This window comes from Bos indicus x Bos taurus, chromosome 22 (assembly GCF_003369695.1).
Source record: "Bos indicus x Bos taurus breed Angus x Brahman F1 hybrid chromosome 22, Bos_hybrid_MaternalHap_v2.0, whole genome shotgun sequence".
NCBI lineage: Eukaryota > Metazoa > Chordata > Mammalia > Artiodactyla > Bovidae > Bos > Bos indicus x Bos taurus.
In genome coordinates, this window is record NC_040097.1 from 13741714 (window position 1) to 13759053 (window position 17340).

A 17340-nucleotide genomic window follows, 5' to 3' on the forward strand; every position below is an offset into this window, starting at 1 on the left:
ACATGGACCGGAAACAAACTTCCTCTGAATCAACCTCTACCAGTTTTAAGAGCAAATTGCTATTATGTGAAGAGCTATTATACACAGAATTCATTATGCTTTTAGAACTAGGTAGCTAGTATTAAATTGTGTTGAAACAATCCAGAAATGTAAAATCATAGTGTATAAACTTAATTAAAAATTAAAAAAAATAAAAATTAAAATAGCATACAGTTTTCAGATTGAGGGCAAGCATCCCAAAGAAGAGAAGCAAGTTAAAATTTTGTCACATTGGCAGGCTCTTCTTTGTTTCCAACCTGCTGAGCACACACTCAAGATAATCCTATTTATTTAAAATACTCTAATATTTCTCCATGTCCTAAACTTCCAGCCATCCTTTTTTTTTTTTTGGCCCAAATGTTTACGGGGTCTTACTGCCCTGACCAAGGATTGAACCTATGATCATAGCAGTGAATGCGCTGACTCCTAACCAGTGGACCCCCAGGGAAAGCTCCCAACCATCCTTGTTTCTGTATTCCACTGGCCTGAGTCTCTTACCTTCACCTACTTTTTCTTTCTGCCAGTCCCACCCCCAGGCCCAGTTCTAGAGATCATACTGAACAAGAAGTACTCTGAGAACTTTCACTTGTTTTTCAGGTCAAGGAAGACTGAGGAGCTACTGATTAAGTTAGTAATTATGACAGGTATCTTGTCTAAATTATATATAAACCATTTCTATTTGGCTTTAGGAAGAAAATGAGTTTGCCTTTTCTGTTTCTGTTCTGGTCAAATAGTGACTGGTTTCCTTTCCCAAGCCCACCCCAGATCATGTGGGTAACAAAAGCCAACCAGCCCAACCTTAAATCTTTGCTCTGGAAATCTGGACCTGAATGGGCCCCGCTACTTTTTGTAATCCAAGAGAAAATTTTAAAAATGGAAAGAAACAACAACAAAAATACCTTTTTTTCCCCAAGGAATTTTAGCAGCATACAGAAGTCATGACATACGTTTATGCTATACAAGAGGGAAAATGTGTAATCAGACATTTCTCACAATTCAGGTACTCACACACCCACCCCTCATGGGTACCCGAGACTGCCTAACACTCAGAAGTCAACCTAAAGGAAGGGCTTCACCACCTGAGAGCCACTCTACTGCAGCAAGAGACATCATCGGGAGTCTGAGACCCCGAGGAAGAGCAGGAAAATTCACCACGGAAGACTAAGTTCATATTTATTCTCAAATGTCCTGACTACAAAAGCAGCTTATTTTTTTACACCAATGTAATGTGTTCAACCAAAAAAAGTTAAGATTCCTTTATTTTCATGAAACTGAAAAGCACCTAAGTCAATAAATTATACTAAGTCTTTTATACCACAAGGTCTGTGTTGGTCTTCAACAGCGACTTTTCTGTCCATCTCACCACACGAAAGCAGCTCGCTCTCGTAGCATGCGGACGCCAAAGCGCTGCCACTCTCTCTGATAAATCCACAGTTCCTGTGTGGTATCCAAACAAGCCAACACTGCCCCTCCTTTCCAGGCAATCAGCCGGGGATCCATGTCCTAGAGAAGAAATGACAAAGATATTTCAATGAAAACGGACAAGACATATACTTAATCATTTACTGGAATTTAGGGGCAGACTCATGCAGGACCTATGAACCAACCACAGATATTTTCTATTTCAGTTCACAAGAAAATTTTTTGGTTTTTATTACTGAAGATGCTATTATTCACTACTTACTATTATTCCACTAATAGTCCCTATAGGCCAGACCATTTCTAAGGAAATAACTTATTTTGAAATTTGAGTGGAATGAATATATCCCATAACCTCTCCCTCTGAATGAATCTCCCTCTGAATGAGAATTAAACAGAAATATTCCCTGGAATTGTCAGTGAGAATGATAAAATACAGACACAATCTGTTTCTAAATTGCTGTGTTTATGGTTTCCATGACAGTTCAAACCAAAAAGATCCTTGAAGATCACCTGGTCTAGGGCCCAGCAGATTCTCAATATGAAAGAGATGAAAATGGACTTGTTCTAGTTGACAGTGTGAGTACAGTCAGTCTTCTCCTTGCCCACCCCGTCCTTTGACAAAGTCAGAAGTCGGTCATGCTGATCTGGAGAACACAGCAGGGACTGAAAGCCAGTAATCCAGTCCCTGAGTCCAGAGCTCCTTCCACCACATCTGTGTGACCTGCTGAAAGTCATTTTTCTACTTGCCCCAAGCCCTCGAGAACGCCCCACACACAGCCTCATGCCTCCCAGGATTTTCTCTGTCCACATACAACTACAAATAATGCTGTTTCACTGGAAAAGAGTCTGACCTGCACCATGTACAACATACCTTGGGCCTTGTGATCACATCTACATTTTCAATAATTCGCCTGAATGAAGGTGGCATTTTATTGAGAATTCTGTGCTGCAGAAATTCTTGGGCTTTATGAAACATCAAACCACCTCCCACCACCAGGATGGAGCTGTACATCTTCTTTTTGGTTTCATCAGATGCTGAAAAGACAGAGAAATCCCTTTCATGCTTTCTCTCTGTATCTACCACCACCCTAGGCCAAGCCACCATCATCTATTGCTTGATAATGGCAGGAGCCCCTCAAAGCGCTCTCCCCCACCTATCTTCGATGATGCTACAATGCAGCCAGAGGAACCCTGCAAAGCACAAAACCTGAGCAAGCTGCTGTCCCCACACATGCCCCGCCCCCAACCCTGCTACTAGCAGGATCAGGACCTCAACCTCTAAGGGGGCTACAAAGTCCAGTGTGGTGTGTACCGGCCCCTCCCACAGCCTCACTCTGCTCCCCAGTCACACTGGCCTTTACACAGGCTGCTTCTTCTACCTAGAATGCCTTTATGTGGTAATCTGACTTGTTTTGGCCTTTGGTACTTGGTTCTATGTTCAAGAAGGCCAGGAATCAGATTCTAATACCTGACAATGGCAGCACAAAGTAGTTCCTCGATAGCTTTTGAATGAACATGCTGCAGGATAAAACTACACCCTAGCCTGAACCCCGGAACTGCTTGCTCCCGGCTCCCCAGATATGCTTACAACAGCAGTCTATGCTATGGAGGATGGCTTTATCCAGTCCCAGGGCCTTCCCTTCAAACAGCGAGATGGCAGTCTTCCTGGACATCAGTGCGGTGAGAGCCTCCTCAGAATCATTGCCAGCCATCAAACAGTCTCCCTGGGAGGGTCCCAGATCCACCTCCTGGGAATGCAGTCTTTCTGGAAGGTCAGAGGACTGGCCACGAAGGTCCCCTTCGAATCCAATGGGTTTGGATGCAGACTTCCGGTCAGCAGTAGCTTTTGCAGACTTTAAATCAATCAAAAGGAGAGTCGAATGGATGGTCCGACTATGAGAGTGATCAGTGTTCTCCAGCTGGATGTCCCCTCCCCACCCCACTGCTGGACACTCTATAAAACAAAGGCCTGTCCCTGTGCCGCAGACAGAAAACACCCCCACAGCGTGCAACCTAGCACCCAATCCCCGCCCTGGATAACCGGGTGGGGTGGATGCAGAAGACGAGGACATGCTAACAAACCAAGGCAACCCCAGGCTGGCAGGGCAGACCACAGAACTTTCCTAATATTGGCCGGATTTTAAGACTGAAATGTTGACGTTGATGAACTATTCCCCCCTGAGTTTTTGAGTATAGTTATGTCAGTGGAATTCTTGGGCCAGTGGCTGTCATGGGTCCTCATTTTCAGACCTTATCTAAGCAATCTCATGCTCAGTTTTGGGACAGGAACAAAGAGCAGAGCAGGTTTACAGCCCTCTTCTCTCCATCAGGAGCTGCTGTTTCACGGGCAGATAAGAGCTTTCCTTTGTGCCCCTGCAGCAGACGTCCTACAACGAGGATCAGCTCTGGGCCTACCCACCTTTCATGTGATAATTTAAAAACAGGTGAGGAAAAAAATAGGTGAGACTTTACTGAAAATACTCCTGGGCAAATATTCAAAAGAGGAACAGTTCAGAAATAATACACACCAAAAGGGAAGCATCATCATTAAATTAACTTTTACATGTGTGGAGTAGTATCCTGAAAATAGATGTGTGCTGAACAAAGAAATCTGCCATCTGGATTTTAAATGTAGACTTCATCTATGGTCCTAAAAACAGTATCAGCTGTAGCATACTGTCAGACTGCAGTCATTGCAACGATCCATTAAGTGTGGGCAAACCTCTCTCAGGCACAAAACTATCTCCTGCGACCCCGAATTACCGCAGACCTGTTCCTGCTTGCTCTGCGTGGCCAGCAGGTACTGTTCATCGTGAGGATCCTCAGGGTCACCCTGGGATCTGTGCTGTAAAGTTGTCATTTTCTGTCCAACGATTCCAAAAGTTGCTGGATAAAACAAAGCCATTGGAGCCTGTGCAAGGACAGAAAAGAATGACCAATCAAGGCTACTGCCTCCTGAAAAAACTGACCCGTTAAATAAATTGTGTCCTTCCAAAAACAAAACTGGCAGGTCAGATCCTGTAAGCTGGATTGGGTGAGCATTCTCTTTTGGAAGGAGCATTATTTCTTCAGTGTGTAATGGGCTTCATCACCAAACTGAATGGGTGATGTAACACCTGAGAGAGTAATCTCAAAGTGAATGCAAAATACGTGCCTAGTAAACTACACGTGAGTCTGGGTGAACTCTGGGAGTTGGTGATGGACAGGGAAGCCTGGTGTGCTGCGATTCATGGGGTTGCAAAGAGTCGGACACGACTGAGCGGCCGAACTGAACTGCAACTACTTTATAATTTCCCAGAATGGTGCCTCTCTCTAAATAGCAACTCCTCACATAGTGGCTAATTAAAAAGATGGCTCAGATCTCTTCTGATCTATACTCTATCAGGGGTTTAAATGTTGGGCTAGCAGCTAATTTACATCCAGTTGGCATTCTGACTTCATGAGGTTTCCAGCAAATACACATTCTCTCAGTCTGACTGAACCTGGCTGCCTTTCTTTCTACCCATGGGAAATACACACCCGTATGTTACCTGGAGTTTTTCATCTCCCAATCGAAACTGGTAAAGAAGGGCAGGGGAATCTGGATGTCGAATCTGAAACTCATGGTCCTGAAGCCCAGAGATGTCCTAAATCCGGGGAAAGATGCTGTCAGTCAATCAGGAAAAGTGCACGCAAACTCTACAAATGACAAGCCTCTCTGCGGTCTAAATCTCACCCACGAAAGGGCTGCACTACAACTTTCTACCACTTCCACTGGAACTTAAAAAACAGGACTTCAACTGTACCTTGTTTCTCTTTCAACATTTCTGAAATTGCCACTATCTGTATTTCTGGTTTCTTTCATTATCAATATACACGAATACAAACAATGTCCAAACCAACAAGCAAATTCCCTCAATAACTGGGAAATGTTACCCTGTTCTACATTTCTCAAAACATTTTTTACTCAGAATTTTATTACTCAAACAAGATTTTTTAAAAGAAGTCTACAATGAACAGTATAAAAAGGTAGCAATTCATATACACCAACGATTAAATGCTGATTGTTCACAATAGTAAGAAAGTACTTCAAATGATACCATTTTATTAACTGTCTGTAACTATGTATTTACCTGCTGCTGTTCATTACATCTAAAGGTTAATGTTTATCCTTAGAATGATCACAGATCCTAAGAAGAGAGAAATCTACTCTCTTAAGAAAAAACTAGCTGTGTTTCCCTGAGTATGAGATACTTCTGTATGGGTCTGACCTTACCAAATCTCTCACTTCTTAAGAGCTTCAGCCTCAAGGTTTTATCAACTTGGGTTGAACGGGTAGCACAGTACTGTTAATTTTTTAATTATCCTTAAACATCTTCAATTTTCCCTGAAAACAAAAATAATCAGCAATTTTGATTTTGCTCCCACCTGATCCAAGTGACAAAAAGTTTCTTTAAGGTGCTGCAGAAGAAGGCAATCCATTTTATTTGTTAACTGGCATTCTCTGTAAGGGAAGCCAGCTCGCTGCATCAGCCAGTAAAAGCATCTTGACACATCAGATCCACCATATGCCAGACAGAGCCTAGAGTCAAGAGAAAAGGGCAGCTAACAAGATGCAAAGGGTGTTCCAAAAACTCAGTTAGGCACAGCAAAGCAGCAAGTTTCAAGAAATGTTGTAAGGATAAGTTAAAGAATCAAAGGGCAGAACGGATGTAAGGGAGAGAGAAAGGAAACTAGAAAAAAACCAGTGGTGAGCATCAAGTAAAAAATACTACTTGCAAAAAAATCCAAGAGACAGAATACACATTAAGTCCAGCTCATTTCTAGGTCCATATGTATAGCATATGACAGCTGTTTGCCTATCTACGCTTACTGGCATATAGAGACGACAAGGAATAACATCATAAGACAAATCTCTCTTGTGGGAGAAAAACTCTGAGACTACTAGCCACTCACTGAACATTTCTGCCATCTGGAGGGATCACTGCTGTGCTGTTTCAGTGGTAGAAGACCTGGGGTCCAGTGTTCTCTCTATACTTCAAGAAGCAATGGCATTAGGTAATACAAATGAAGGAGCTCAAACAACTCAATCAGGGCTTGAGAATGCACTGTAACCTAGGAGGTAGCAGCTTAACTTTTCTCAAGGACTGCTTAGACCCTTTTAAGTTTGTTTCTATGCCTTAAAAGTCAAACTACCTATGTGAGTGACAGGAAGAATTAAAATCATCCTGAAGCAGCCATCCTGGAAGCACAAAATGCTGCAGAGAACTGGTCATAGGCACTACCTGGTATGCTCACCTGTGCTGGGCTTGTCTCAGATAAGCAAGCTGCAAACCTGCTGGGCTAGTTACTTTATTAAATCTTCTATCAGTGATAATGTAATGAAGGGACTGGACCACCACCAAGTTACTGTTCACTGATCAAAAACAATCTGACAAGAAAAGCAAATACTCAGGAGACTCTGGTGGCCTAGTGGTTAGAATTCTGAGCTTTCACTGTGGTGGCCTAGATTCAATCCCTGGTCGGGGAACTGAGATCCCACAAGCTATGCAGTGTGGCCAAAAAAGTGAGAGAGAGAGAGAAAAGCAAATACTCAAAATGCTAGCTAGACAATTTAGACCTAAAAACCTACTGTCTCCCCTAAATGACTTGCCTATATAAAGCTTTGCTGTGAGTGTGACTGCCACACCAGTGAAAGACACAGAGCTAACATACACACTTCTGTGGGAAAGCACACAGCACACACTAGGGCTTTCATGAACCCAATGATGTGAGCTCACATTGTTGTTGTTTTTAGTACTTAAGTCGTGTCCCAACTCTCTGTGATCCCATGGCCTGTAGCCTGCCAGGCTCCGCTGTCCATGGGATTCCCCAGGCAAGAACACTAGAGTGCGTTGCCATTTCCTTCACCAGGGAACCTTCCTGACCCAGGAACTGAACCTGTGTCTCCTGCATTGGCAGGCAGGTTCTTTACCACGGAGCCACCCAGGAAGCCTGGGCTCATCATGTCAGAGGGTTCCAACGGAACCAGTTTATAGCCTTATTATAGCAGAAATCACCAGTTTATAGCCTTGTTCAAATTTGCACTTCCACAATCTCAGTGGCTTCATTAAAAAAAAAAAAAAAAAGTCAACATATAATTCCTTAAAAAAACTTCTAACTCAAGATGCTTCTAGTTGAATAGGCTGTAAAGGAAGAGGAAGCAGAGAATACCTCCCAAGCTCCTCACCGAGTGTTCCGATGAGAGACCCCATCCTCCACACAGCACACGCTTGTCTTCTGGTCTCCGACATCTACAATACACGTGCTGCTTAAGCCACTTCCAAAGGTGGCACACACAGACTCCTGATGGACCACAATCCCTGAAAAACAAAAGGCAGAGGGGTGATCAGCTGGGGAGCAGGGAAGATCCTATGACAAATATCTAGTTAAAGTCTAGGAACCCCCAGGCAAGCATCACTGACCCTCCCAGAATAAGCATTTCAGTCAAGCAGTGAATTAAATCAACTGTGTCAGGAAAAAACAAAACACTCTCATTTCAGGCAGGTTTCCCTGGAATAACAGACATACCTGAAAAACCCATCTTCATTAGGATCATATTCACTAATTCTTTCACATGCTGTTTATTATAGATATCAGGAATTAACAAGATACATCTATAATACTAAAAAGAAGAACAAAGGAGAAAAAGATTAAATGGTTAATATTCAAATCAGGTCAAAACAAATTTCACCACACTTGTCCTCAGAGAGAATTCTCTCTAAAGCAGCAGCAGCAATGGCTAGAGGCCCAAAGTAAAAGCTCAAAGCTCTCTGCTATCTTTTAGGTTTTATATTAAAAAAAAAAAAAAAAAATGTTGAAGTTTTGTGGACCTTTTATTCCTTTTGAATTATTTAAAACTTGTAAAATGAAAAATAAGACAACTGATGTGTCCGAAAAAGGTCCAGAGAGAACGTATAAACATGAGCAAGTTTGCTGCCTGCAGAGCAACAGAAATACCAAAAACCAAACAAAATGAGGGAAAAAAAGAAAGCACCAGATGGGAATTTAGTGAAGGAAAAGGATATCCTTAACACCTTAAAGTGGAGACGGCTTCAAGGACACTGTCTTACAAAGAACAGTGTACTTTTATTGACCAAGAATTTCTAAAGACAATCCAGTAACTGGGAATTTCCATTTACCTTTAAATCTTTCAGTGGGATTTCCAAGTATTTTTGTATTGCATGAGACCATATTACTTCAATATCTGCCAGAACAGCTGTAAGAGAGCCCCCAGGTCCTGGGTGAATATTTAACTGACCTCTTCTGATAGGCCAGTGAATATTATAACAGTCCAAAGGATTAACATACAGGGCCTGGAAATGATGGAGAGATGAATACATTGTTAGAACTCTTCTCTCAGGGTTTCCCAGATTCACATTCAAAAACCAAAGGCCAGAAGTTATCATTAACATTTGCTGACTGTTCTCATGTTGAGAGTGGAGTGTCTAATATCTTAGGAGCCAGTGTGACTATCTGTTCCTCAGGGTAAGATTACAGAATGCTTGGGAACAACCAGAACTGGGTGGCAAAGCACACTGATTTTATAAATAGGACCTCCGTTTTCTTCTTCCATTTCACTGTAAACAAGTCTCCTACCTCTTCTCCCACCAAAAACTCAGGGTGATGAGATGTGTTTGTCCACTTATTTCCAGAGCAGTGATCTAAAATCGCGGGTCGCATCTGCTTATTGTAGGAACGTGCCTGAAACAAACGAACATCAGAAAATTCTCTGAGTCTATGCAAGAAAAAAAGGGGCTGTCCTCTTCTCCTCTCACAGAATAGATATAGTGGCAAATTTTAATAATGAATCCAAGATGGGTGCAAAATAGGGATTGGTCACAAGTGGACTCTCCTGCCCTTTTCCACAACCTTGATTTTTCCCATCATGTTAACACTCAGGCTGTGATTCACAGCCAGTCTAAAATGAATATTGCACTCTGCTGAAACGTGAACATAAATTTATATATTTGGTTAACCAAACAGTTCATTTGGTTTTTTTCTGTAAGATAGCTCAAGTAGCAGTTAGCTGTCTTTAACTTTATTCAAAACAACTGTTAGATTATGTTGTGACAGCTGTAACATCAGTGTGCATTTAAAACAAAAACTTGTCAAAACGGGTGAATTTTTGTGTAGCCATCTTAATATTGATGATGGGGGGAAAAGGGCAACATTTTCTGCATAGTATGCTTTGTTATTTCAAAAAAGGTAAAAATGCAAAAAAAGATATGTGCAGTAATATGGAGAAGGTGCTATGACTTATCGAATGTGTCAAAAGTGGTTTGCAAAGTTTTGCACTGGAGATTCCTCACTGGACAATGCTCCCTGGTCCAGTAGACCAGTGAAGTTGATAGAAATCAAATTGAGACATTACTTGAGAATAATCAACACTGTACCATGCAAGAGAGAGCCAACATACTGAAAATATCCCAATCGAGCAATGGGTAGTATTTGTACCAGCTTGGTTATTTTAACTGCTTTGATGTGGGATTGAAAGGGAGTCCTGTATTATGGTCTCCTGGAAAACCAAATGATTCATTCCAACAAGTACTGCTTCCAATTAGACCAACTGAAAGAAGCACTTGTTGAAAAGCATCCAGAATTAGTCAACAGAAAATGCATAATCTTCCATCAGGATAATGTAAGACCACATGTTTTTCTATATGGAAAAACTACGACAGCTTGGATGGGAATTTCTGATTCATCCACTGTTTTCCCCAGACACTGTACCTTTAGATTTCCATTTATTTTATTCACAAAATTTTTAGTGAAAAAAATTTCAGATCCCTGGAAATCTGTAAAAGGCACTTAGAACAGTTCTTTGCTCAGAAAGATAAAAAATTTGGGGAAGACAGAATTATGAAGTTGCCTGAAAAACAGTAGAAGGCAGCAGAACAAAACAGTGAACACGTTGTTCAGTAAAGTTCTTGGTAAAAATGAACAATTTGTCTTTTATTTTTACTTAAAAACTGAAGGAACTTTTTGGACACAGACTCGTGTCCATCCCCAGCAGTACTGGTTTATCACACTAAAAGGACAAACGTGTAAGAATACAGCTTCTCATCAAGATGCTGGAATAATATACTCAAGACTCACAGGTAACTAAATTTTCATCAACTTGACATAAGAAACACTACCTTTCAAATTCGCTTGCCTAGACTTTTTTAACACCAATTTAGGTATTCTGCAGGTGGTTATAAATGGTTTTCTTTCCTTTTTAAAGAAAATCCCATCTTTAGTAATTTGCATAATGAAATAGGGAGTGCCCACGAATGGTTACGACATAATAGCAGTGGTCAGGGAATGAATCTGAAAAAAGAGCTGAGACCCAACCTGCTCAGGGGACACAGGAATCCGTCTGGTGCCATTCGACATCTTTTTAGACCATATTGCTTGGTCCACCATTTTAAGGCCATTTTGCCTTTGTTCGTTACTTTCAGGTTTCTGGCAGAAAAGAAACAGTGATGAACAGCATCAATGATTTAGTGAAAAAGAGAAAGTAACAGCAAAATACTAATTTAATCTAGCAAGAGGAAATGCTCCCTCATCAACAAGCTTGTCCTTCACTATGTCACATATGCTAACCCTAAGAATACAAAGTAACCTTTTTATTATTTATTTTTAAAAAAATCAGAAAAGCACCATCACCATAAACTAACTATTGCAAATTTCTATACCTCAAGGGACTTTTGACTTAATATCAGAGCATAGCATACTTAAAACTTACCAAGTATTTCAAGACTCTTCCATATATTGATAGAATTTTCACGCTTACAATTTTATAGCAATATTTTTTCCTACATGTGTTATTTCACTTAGTTAATGAGTATTCAAGTTATTGTGATATTGAAAAGAACATTCCATAAATACTTTTGAAAAGATTATTTTATTTTCTTTCTATTTTTACTCCAGAGATTTAGTCCCTAAGATAGAATTAGAAGATCCAGGATATAAGTGAGTTTTAAACCCTTACATTGTCAAGTTATAGTTAAGCTTAGAAATGGACTTAAGGATAGTTTGCTAGTTATGCTAGAAAAGGAAACCCTAAGGCCTACTATCAGAGTTATAGAAACTGCAAGTTCCTAAAACTACCCTTGATTTAAAGCTTAAAAATGGATTATAATGTTATATACATATTCAATACCTATCATGAAAAATTTTCCTGTTAATTATCACCTGCAAAATAGGACACTTACTGCATCCTAAGTAAATGACCCCAAGGACATATTTACTTTTTGCCTTTAAATTATGATTTAACCTAAGATTATAACAAGTACTTATTGGAGGAATTCAATTTGCTACAGATTGAAAAAATAAGCTCAATATAAAATCTAAATATCTGGAAGAAAAAATACAGCAGTCAGTTAACAGACACCTGGATGCATCATTTTAAGAAAGTGACAATTCTGTATCCTCCACTAAAAATCAGCTTCTTCAATACCCAATTCATCCTGATGGGTTATAAAAATTAATTTTCTTTTGTTACAATTATTTCTGTACAATCTGAAATTGCTAGCTCTGATAAAAAATTATATTTGTAACCCTGAACAATGTCATTATGTTAAGATACATTAAAGCTATGCTCAAGATTACGCCATACACTGAGTATCTAAGCCCTCCCAAGGCGACAGCCTTGGGCTTTCGCTCCAGGTCCTACATTTTGTGTGTGTGTGGTGTTTTGTTTTGTCCATACAGCGTGACTTGTGGGATCTTAGTTCCCTGACCAGGGACTGAACTTGGCCCCTTGGCAGCAAAAGCGGAGTCTTAACCCCTGGACTGCCGGGGCACCCCTCCAGGTCCTCACCCTGACTTACGTTTAGTCCCTCCCTGAGCAGCCAGCTGTCCTTGTACAGTGGCTGCCCCTGTTGTTTGTGTCTTCGTGCAATGACGTGAGGAACGCTGGCAGGAAGTGTGTCTGTGGCTCGACCAATCCTCAGAGTTGTGGAACCTGGATGTATGACAACGATGAAGTTGCTCTGGATTTGCTGTAAATATAAAACATAGGAGTGTGACTTTAGAAAATAATATAGATGGTAACAGACTTAAAGACGTTAGTTTCCTGTAATGACTATCAAACTCATTTTGTATCTGTGTTTCGAGGGTCTGACTCATGGCACAAAGGTCAACACATCTTTGTTTAAATGAATGAAATCCTAAGTACCCAGTGCAAATCAAGCTATGATTTGAGGGTGTTTCTGTGCCAAGCACTACAGGTACAATGATGACAAGGACAAAGTCCCAGCCACTAGAGAACTTTCCATTTACTAAAGAAGACAAATAAGGAATAAGAGTGTGGGGAATACTATGACTCGTGAAGTGCTGGGTTCCCTAAATCTGAACACCTAAAGATCCTTGTTAAAAAAAAACAAAATAAAAAGACCCTAAGGCTTCACTACAAACTTTCTGATTCAGAATCTCCTGGGAGAGACAGCCTGCTGCTGCTGCTGCTAAGTCACTTCAGTCATGTCCGACTCTGTGCGACCCCATAGACGGCAGCCCACCAGGCTCTCCCATCCCTGGGATTCTCCAGGCAAGAACACTGGAGTGGGTTGCCATTTCCTTCTCCAATGCATGAAACTGAAAATTGAAAGTGAAGTCGTGTCCGACCCTCAGCGACCCCATGGACTGCAGCCTACCAGGCTCCTTCATCCATGGGATTTTCCAGGCAAGAGTACTGGAGTGGGGTGCCATTGCCTTCTCTGAGAGACAGCCTAGGAATCTGCAATTTACAAAAGCTCCTGAGGTAATCAATATCATCGCTCAGCTATGACAACATTGGTTGAGTAGGTGAGGGAAGAAATGTAGTATTAGAACAGAATCACTGTTTTCTAATGCTGGAAAGTAAGGCTCAATACAGGAACCACTTTCGAGAATGAGCATAAACTGTATTTTGGTCACTGTTTTTTAAATACGTTACCCTTATTGACTCTGTGCTATTTACCTGATCTGGTAAGAGTTTGGAGTTAAAAGGCCGGAGTTCACAATTCTATCCTCGGATGTCTGCCTTTCACCACCCGTTCTTGGGAGACAGTCACCAAGGACTGACCAAGGAGCACAAATTGAGACAGTGGGCTTTTAGATCCAGATTTCTCAATGGAGAAGAACATAACCTGAGTGACTGAGGAACCTTTACCATGGAAACACGCTGAGGGACTCAGGGGGGACTCAAAGAGACTCCAACAGTCCTTCTGACAAATGGATGCCTGCATTGAGAATGGCCTTTCCAGCACGACTCCTCAGCCAGCACCTAGTCCGTTCCACCCATTGGCTACAGTTGTGTCTTCCTGGCCTGCCCCCTTTCAAAACATTTCTGTAACTTGTTGGTAAGATACAGTTCAGAACATCCAAGATCAGGACCCTGCTTATTTCTCTAGCTTTACTCTAGAACTACTTCCTTTTCAGTCTCTTTGGTCTTCCAAATCCAGATGTCTCCTGATTTCTTAGCTTACAGTGCTGACCTTCAGGCCTGCACAAAGGCACTTCCTTTTGTCTGCAGTGTTCTTTCTCCCTTTTAAATCTTACTCTTCCCTTCAGGTGTTAACTGTCATTAGACCAGGCGTGTTTGTCCTGCTGTAATAAAATCTTAGGGCACCCCTCCTTTTCATGACACTTGTCATTCTTACAATGATTTACTGACTGCTCTCCCAGAAGACAAAACCTTCATGTAAGAGGGGACTGTTACTGTCTCGTTCACTGCTCTATGCCCAGTGCATGGCACAGAGGTCATCTGTTGCATGGTGATGGCACCATTCTCACAAAGGCCTGATGCTATTCAGCAGACTCCTCAGGCTTTTGTGTGTTACGGCAGACAACACATATCTAGGAGACTGAGTTAAACCGACAGGGCTGCTTCGTAGTCCCCCAGGCTCCTCTGTCCATGGGGTTTCCCAGGCAAGAATACTGGAGTAGGTTGCCATTTCCTTCTCCAGGTGATCTTCCAGACCCAGGGATCAAACCTGCGTCTCCTGCTTGGCAGGCGGATTCTTTACCAATGAGTTACCTGGGAAGCCTGCTGTCGGGGACACCTGTACCCCATCAATGGCACACAGCCTGCAGGACAGTGATTGGGAAGCTCTGGGGTAGTAAATACAGTTTTCCAAAGTCTGGACAAGGACTTTTTAATAATTACATATTTATTTTAACATATTAGAGTAACTAGCCAGTGAATCCTACATATCATTTCCTGGACGTTATTGCTTAAGAAAAGATTCAGAAGGAAAAAAAAAAAGGCATTCCGCAAATAACAGTAGAGGTGCCACAGAGGACATGCAAAAACCAAAAGGTGCTCCATGACTGACTGATGGTAAACAAATATTCCAACAGTGGTTAAGGGCCCAGGCTCTGGATTCACAGACATGGCTTCAAATTCAGACCGTGCCACTTCTTGGCTCTGACTGAAGTTCCTACCTCAGAGAGCTACTATGAGGATTAAAAGAGTTGATCATGCAGCTCGGAGTCTGGCTAGCTCTTCCAAAGTTCCCCTTCAGAAGAGGCCAGGCTCTGCCTTATACCACTCTCATGATGACACCCCTCTTAAGATCTCCAGTCTTATTTCTTGCTCTCTCTTTTTCCCTGATTCCAGATATTCTCACCTCCAATGCTTTCCTATGCTCTCTTGGCCCAGGTCTTCTCCACAATGTTCTCCTGTCCTCACACTCCCCATGGCTAACTCCTAAATATCCTTTAGATCTTTGTCTAGGTGTCAGCTGCACAAATAGATGGTGAAAAAAATGGAAAAAGTGACAGACTTTATTTTCTTGGGCTTCAGCATCACTGCAGATGGTGATTGGAGCCATGAAATTAAAAGACGTTTGCTCCTTGGAGAAAAGCTATGACTAACCTAGAGAGCCCACGTTAAAATGCAGAGATAGCACTTTTGGTTGGACAACAAAGGTCCATATAGTCAAAGCTATGGTTTTTCCAGTAGTTGTGCATGGATTTGAGAGTTGGACCATAAAGAAAGCTGAGCACTGAAGAATTGATGCTTTCGAATTGTGGTGCTGGAGAAGACTCTTGAGAGTCCCTTGGACTGCAAGATCAAATCAGTCAATCCTAAAGGAAATCAACCCTGAATATTCATTGAAGGCACTGATACTGAAGCTCAAGTTCCAATACTTTGGTCACCTGATGTGAAGGGCTGACTCACTGGAAAAGACCCTGATGCTGGGAAAGATTGAAAAAAAGGAGGAGAAGGGGATGACAGGAGGAGATGGTTGGATGGCATCACCAACTCAATGCACCTGATTTTGAGCAAACTCCAGGAGATGATGAAGGACAAGGAGGCCTGGTGTGCTGCAGTCGATGAGGTCGCAAAGAATCGCACACGACGTAGCGACTGAACATCAATGGTGCTGAACAACAATGTAGCCATCCCACATCAGGCCTTGTTACCTACTGCCCCCACTCAACTGGAGCTTTCTCCTCCCGCCTCCTCCTCTCAAAGTGGGAGAATCCTAGAGAGTGGAACTGTCTACACACCATCCAGTCGGCTCCCTCAACCATATGACAGTAAAGTGACAGCCTTGTCCTGCTCTCACGGTCCGGAAGGGGCTCGTACAGCAGTTGCTGGGGGCGACCGGCGGGGACGCAGTGACCTGGCCATCTGCCCAGAGCCCTCGGAGCGAACGGGAAATGACCCCCTTGCACCACCCACCCAGGTGAGGGCCCGAAGCCTCGGGTCGGCTCGCCAGTCTCCTCCCCTCGCCCAGCTCCCCGCCCGGGCCCGGAAGCCGAGTCCGAGGCCCGCCCCCGCCGCCTCACCTCCTGCAGCGACTCCGGCACCAGCGCGGGCACGATGGGTCGCTTCACCCCGCGCTGCTCCTTCTCTTTCTCCCCGCCCTTCTCCTTCCCGTTCTCCGCCTCTCCCTTCTCCGCCTGGGTCATGTCGGCCGCCGACGCCCCTGCAGTCTCTAGCTTCAGTGACGCGACGCGAGTGCCAAAGAATTGGTCTCTGCGCAGACGATACCTCTTTGGGCGACAGCCCACAGACAAGGTGGCCGCCAGGCGTCGGCCCAGAGGATTCCGGGAAGGCGGAAGGGCGGAGGCGGAGCCGCCCGGAGCGGGCGGGGTGGGGAGTGGATTGGGCGGATGCTGATGCGATTGGTCATGGCTGCACCGTGTCGGCCACCTACTTGTGTTTTGTTTTGTGTACTTGCTGTTGAATCGGGGATACCTAGCATCTCGCTTAAACCTCACATGTGTTTCTTCTGGCTTCTCAGATAACGTACATAATTTTAGTTCTCCTCGTACTTCACTGGCTGTGCTCAGTCTAGCCTCGGATGTTAGTAATGTTAGTATTCCCTGGAGAGTTAGGGCATATACATATATATATATATACACACACACACACACACACATCTCTCTCTCTCTCCCTACACTCCTTGTAAGACTTGATCCAGTTTCATGGCTTTAAATATGAAGAGAACTCCCAAATATGTATTTCCAGTTTGGATCTCTCCCTGATAACCAATTGCTTCTTTAGTATCTCCACTTAGATGTCTACAAGATATTGCAAACATATACAAGATGGAACTCTTGATCCCCCATATATCTGCTCTCACTTAAACCATCCAGTTTCACTTTGTTTCTTCAGCCGTCCACATCTTCTACAACCAAATCCATCAGCAAATCCCACAGTCTCTCAAATATGCCTTCAATGCAACCACCTCTCCATTCCTACCACCATTACCTAGTCCAATCTACTGTCTCACTTAGAACACAACATCCTCTGAATGCATTTCCCTGCTTCCAATCTTGTCCTCCTGTGATCCGGCCTTCATACAAACCAGTGTATTAATGCCCCTCCACTCCCATTTCCAGGCAGAGTTGAATAAATGCTTACATATGGATACAAAAATACTT

General features: G+C 42.7%; 1 protein-coding gene across 1 annotated transcript; it reads right to left on the bottom strand.

Moving 5' to 3' along the window:
* Positions 1-1194: 1194 nt before the first annotated feature.
* ACTR8 (ARP8 actin related protein 8 homolog) lies at positions 1195-16507 on the bottom strand. The gene is made up of 13 exons (XM_027522513.1): positions 16240-16507; positions 12294-12464; positions 10813-10923; positions 9079-9183; positions 8622-8795; positions 8011-8104; positions 7670-7802; positions 5869-6022; positions 4992-5087; positions 4232-4372; positions 3050-3314; positions 2333-2496; positions 1195-1542 (listed from the first exon to the last, which is right to left on the bottom strand). Exons 1-13 carry the CDS (start codon positions 16360-16362, stop codon positions 1399-1401), a joined length of 1875 nt encoding a protein of 624 aa, XP_027378314.1. The 5' UTR covers positions 16363-16507; the 3' UTR covers positions 1195-1398.
* Positions 16508-17340: the final 833 nt, after the last annotated feature.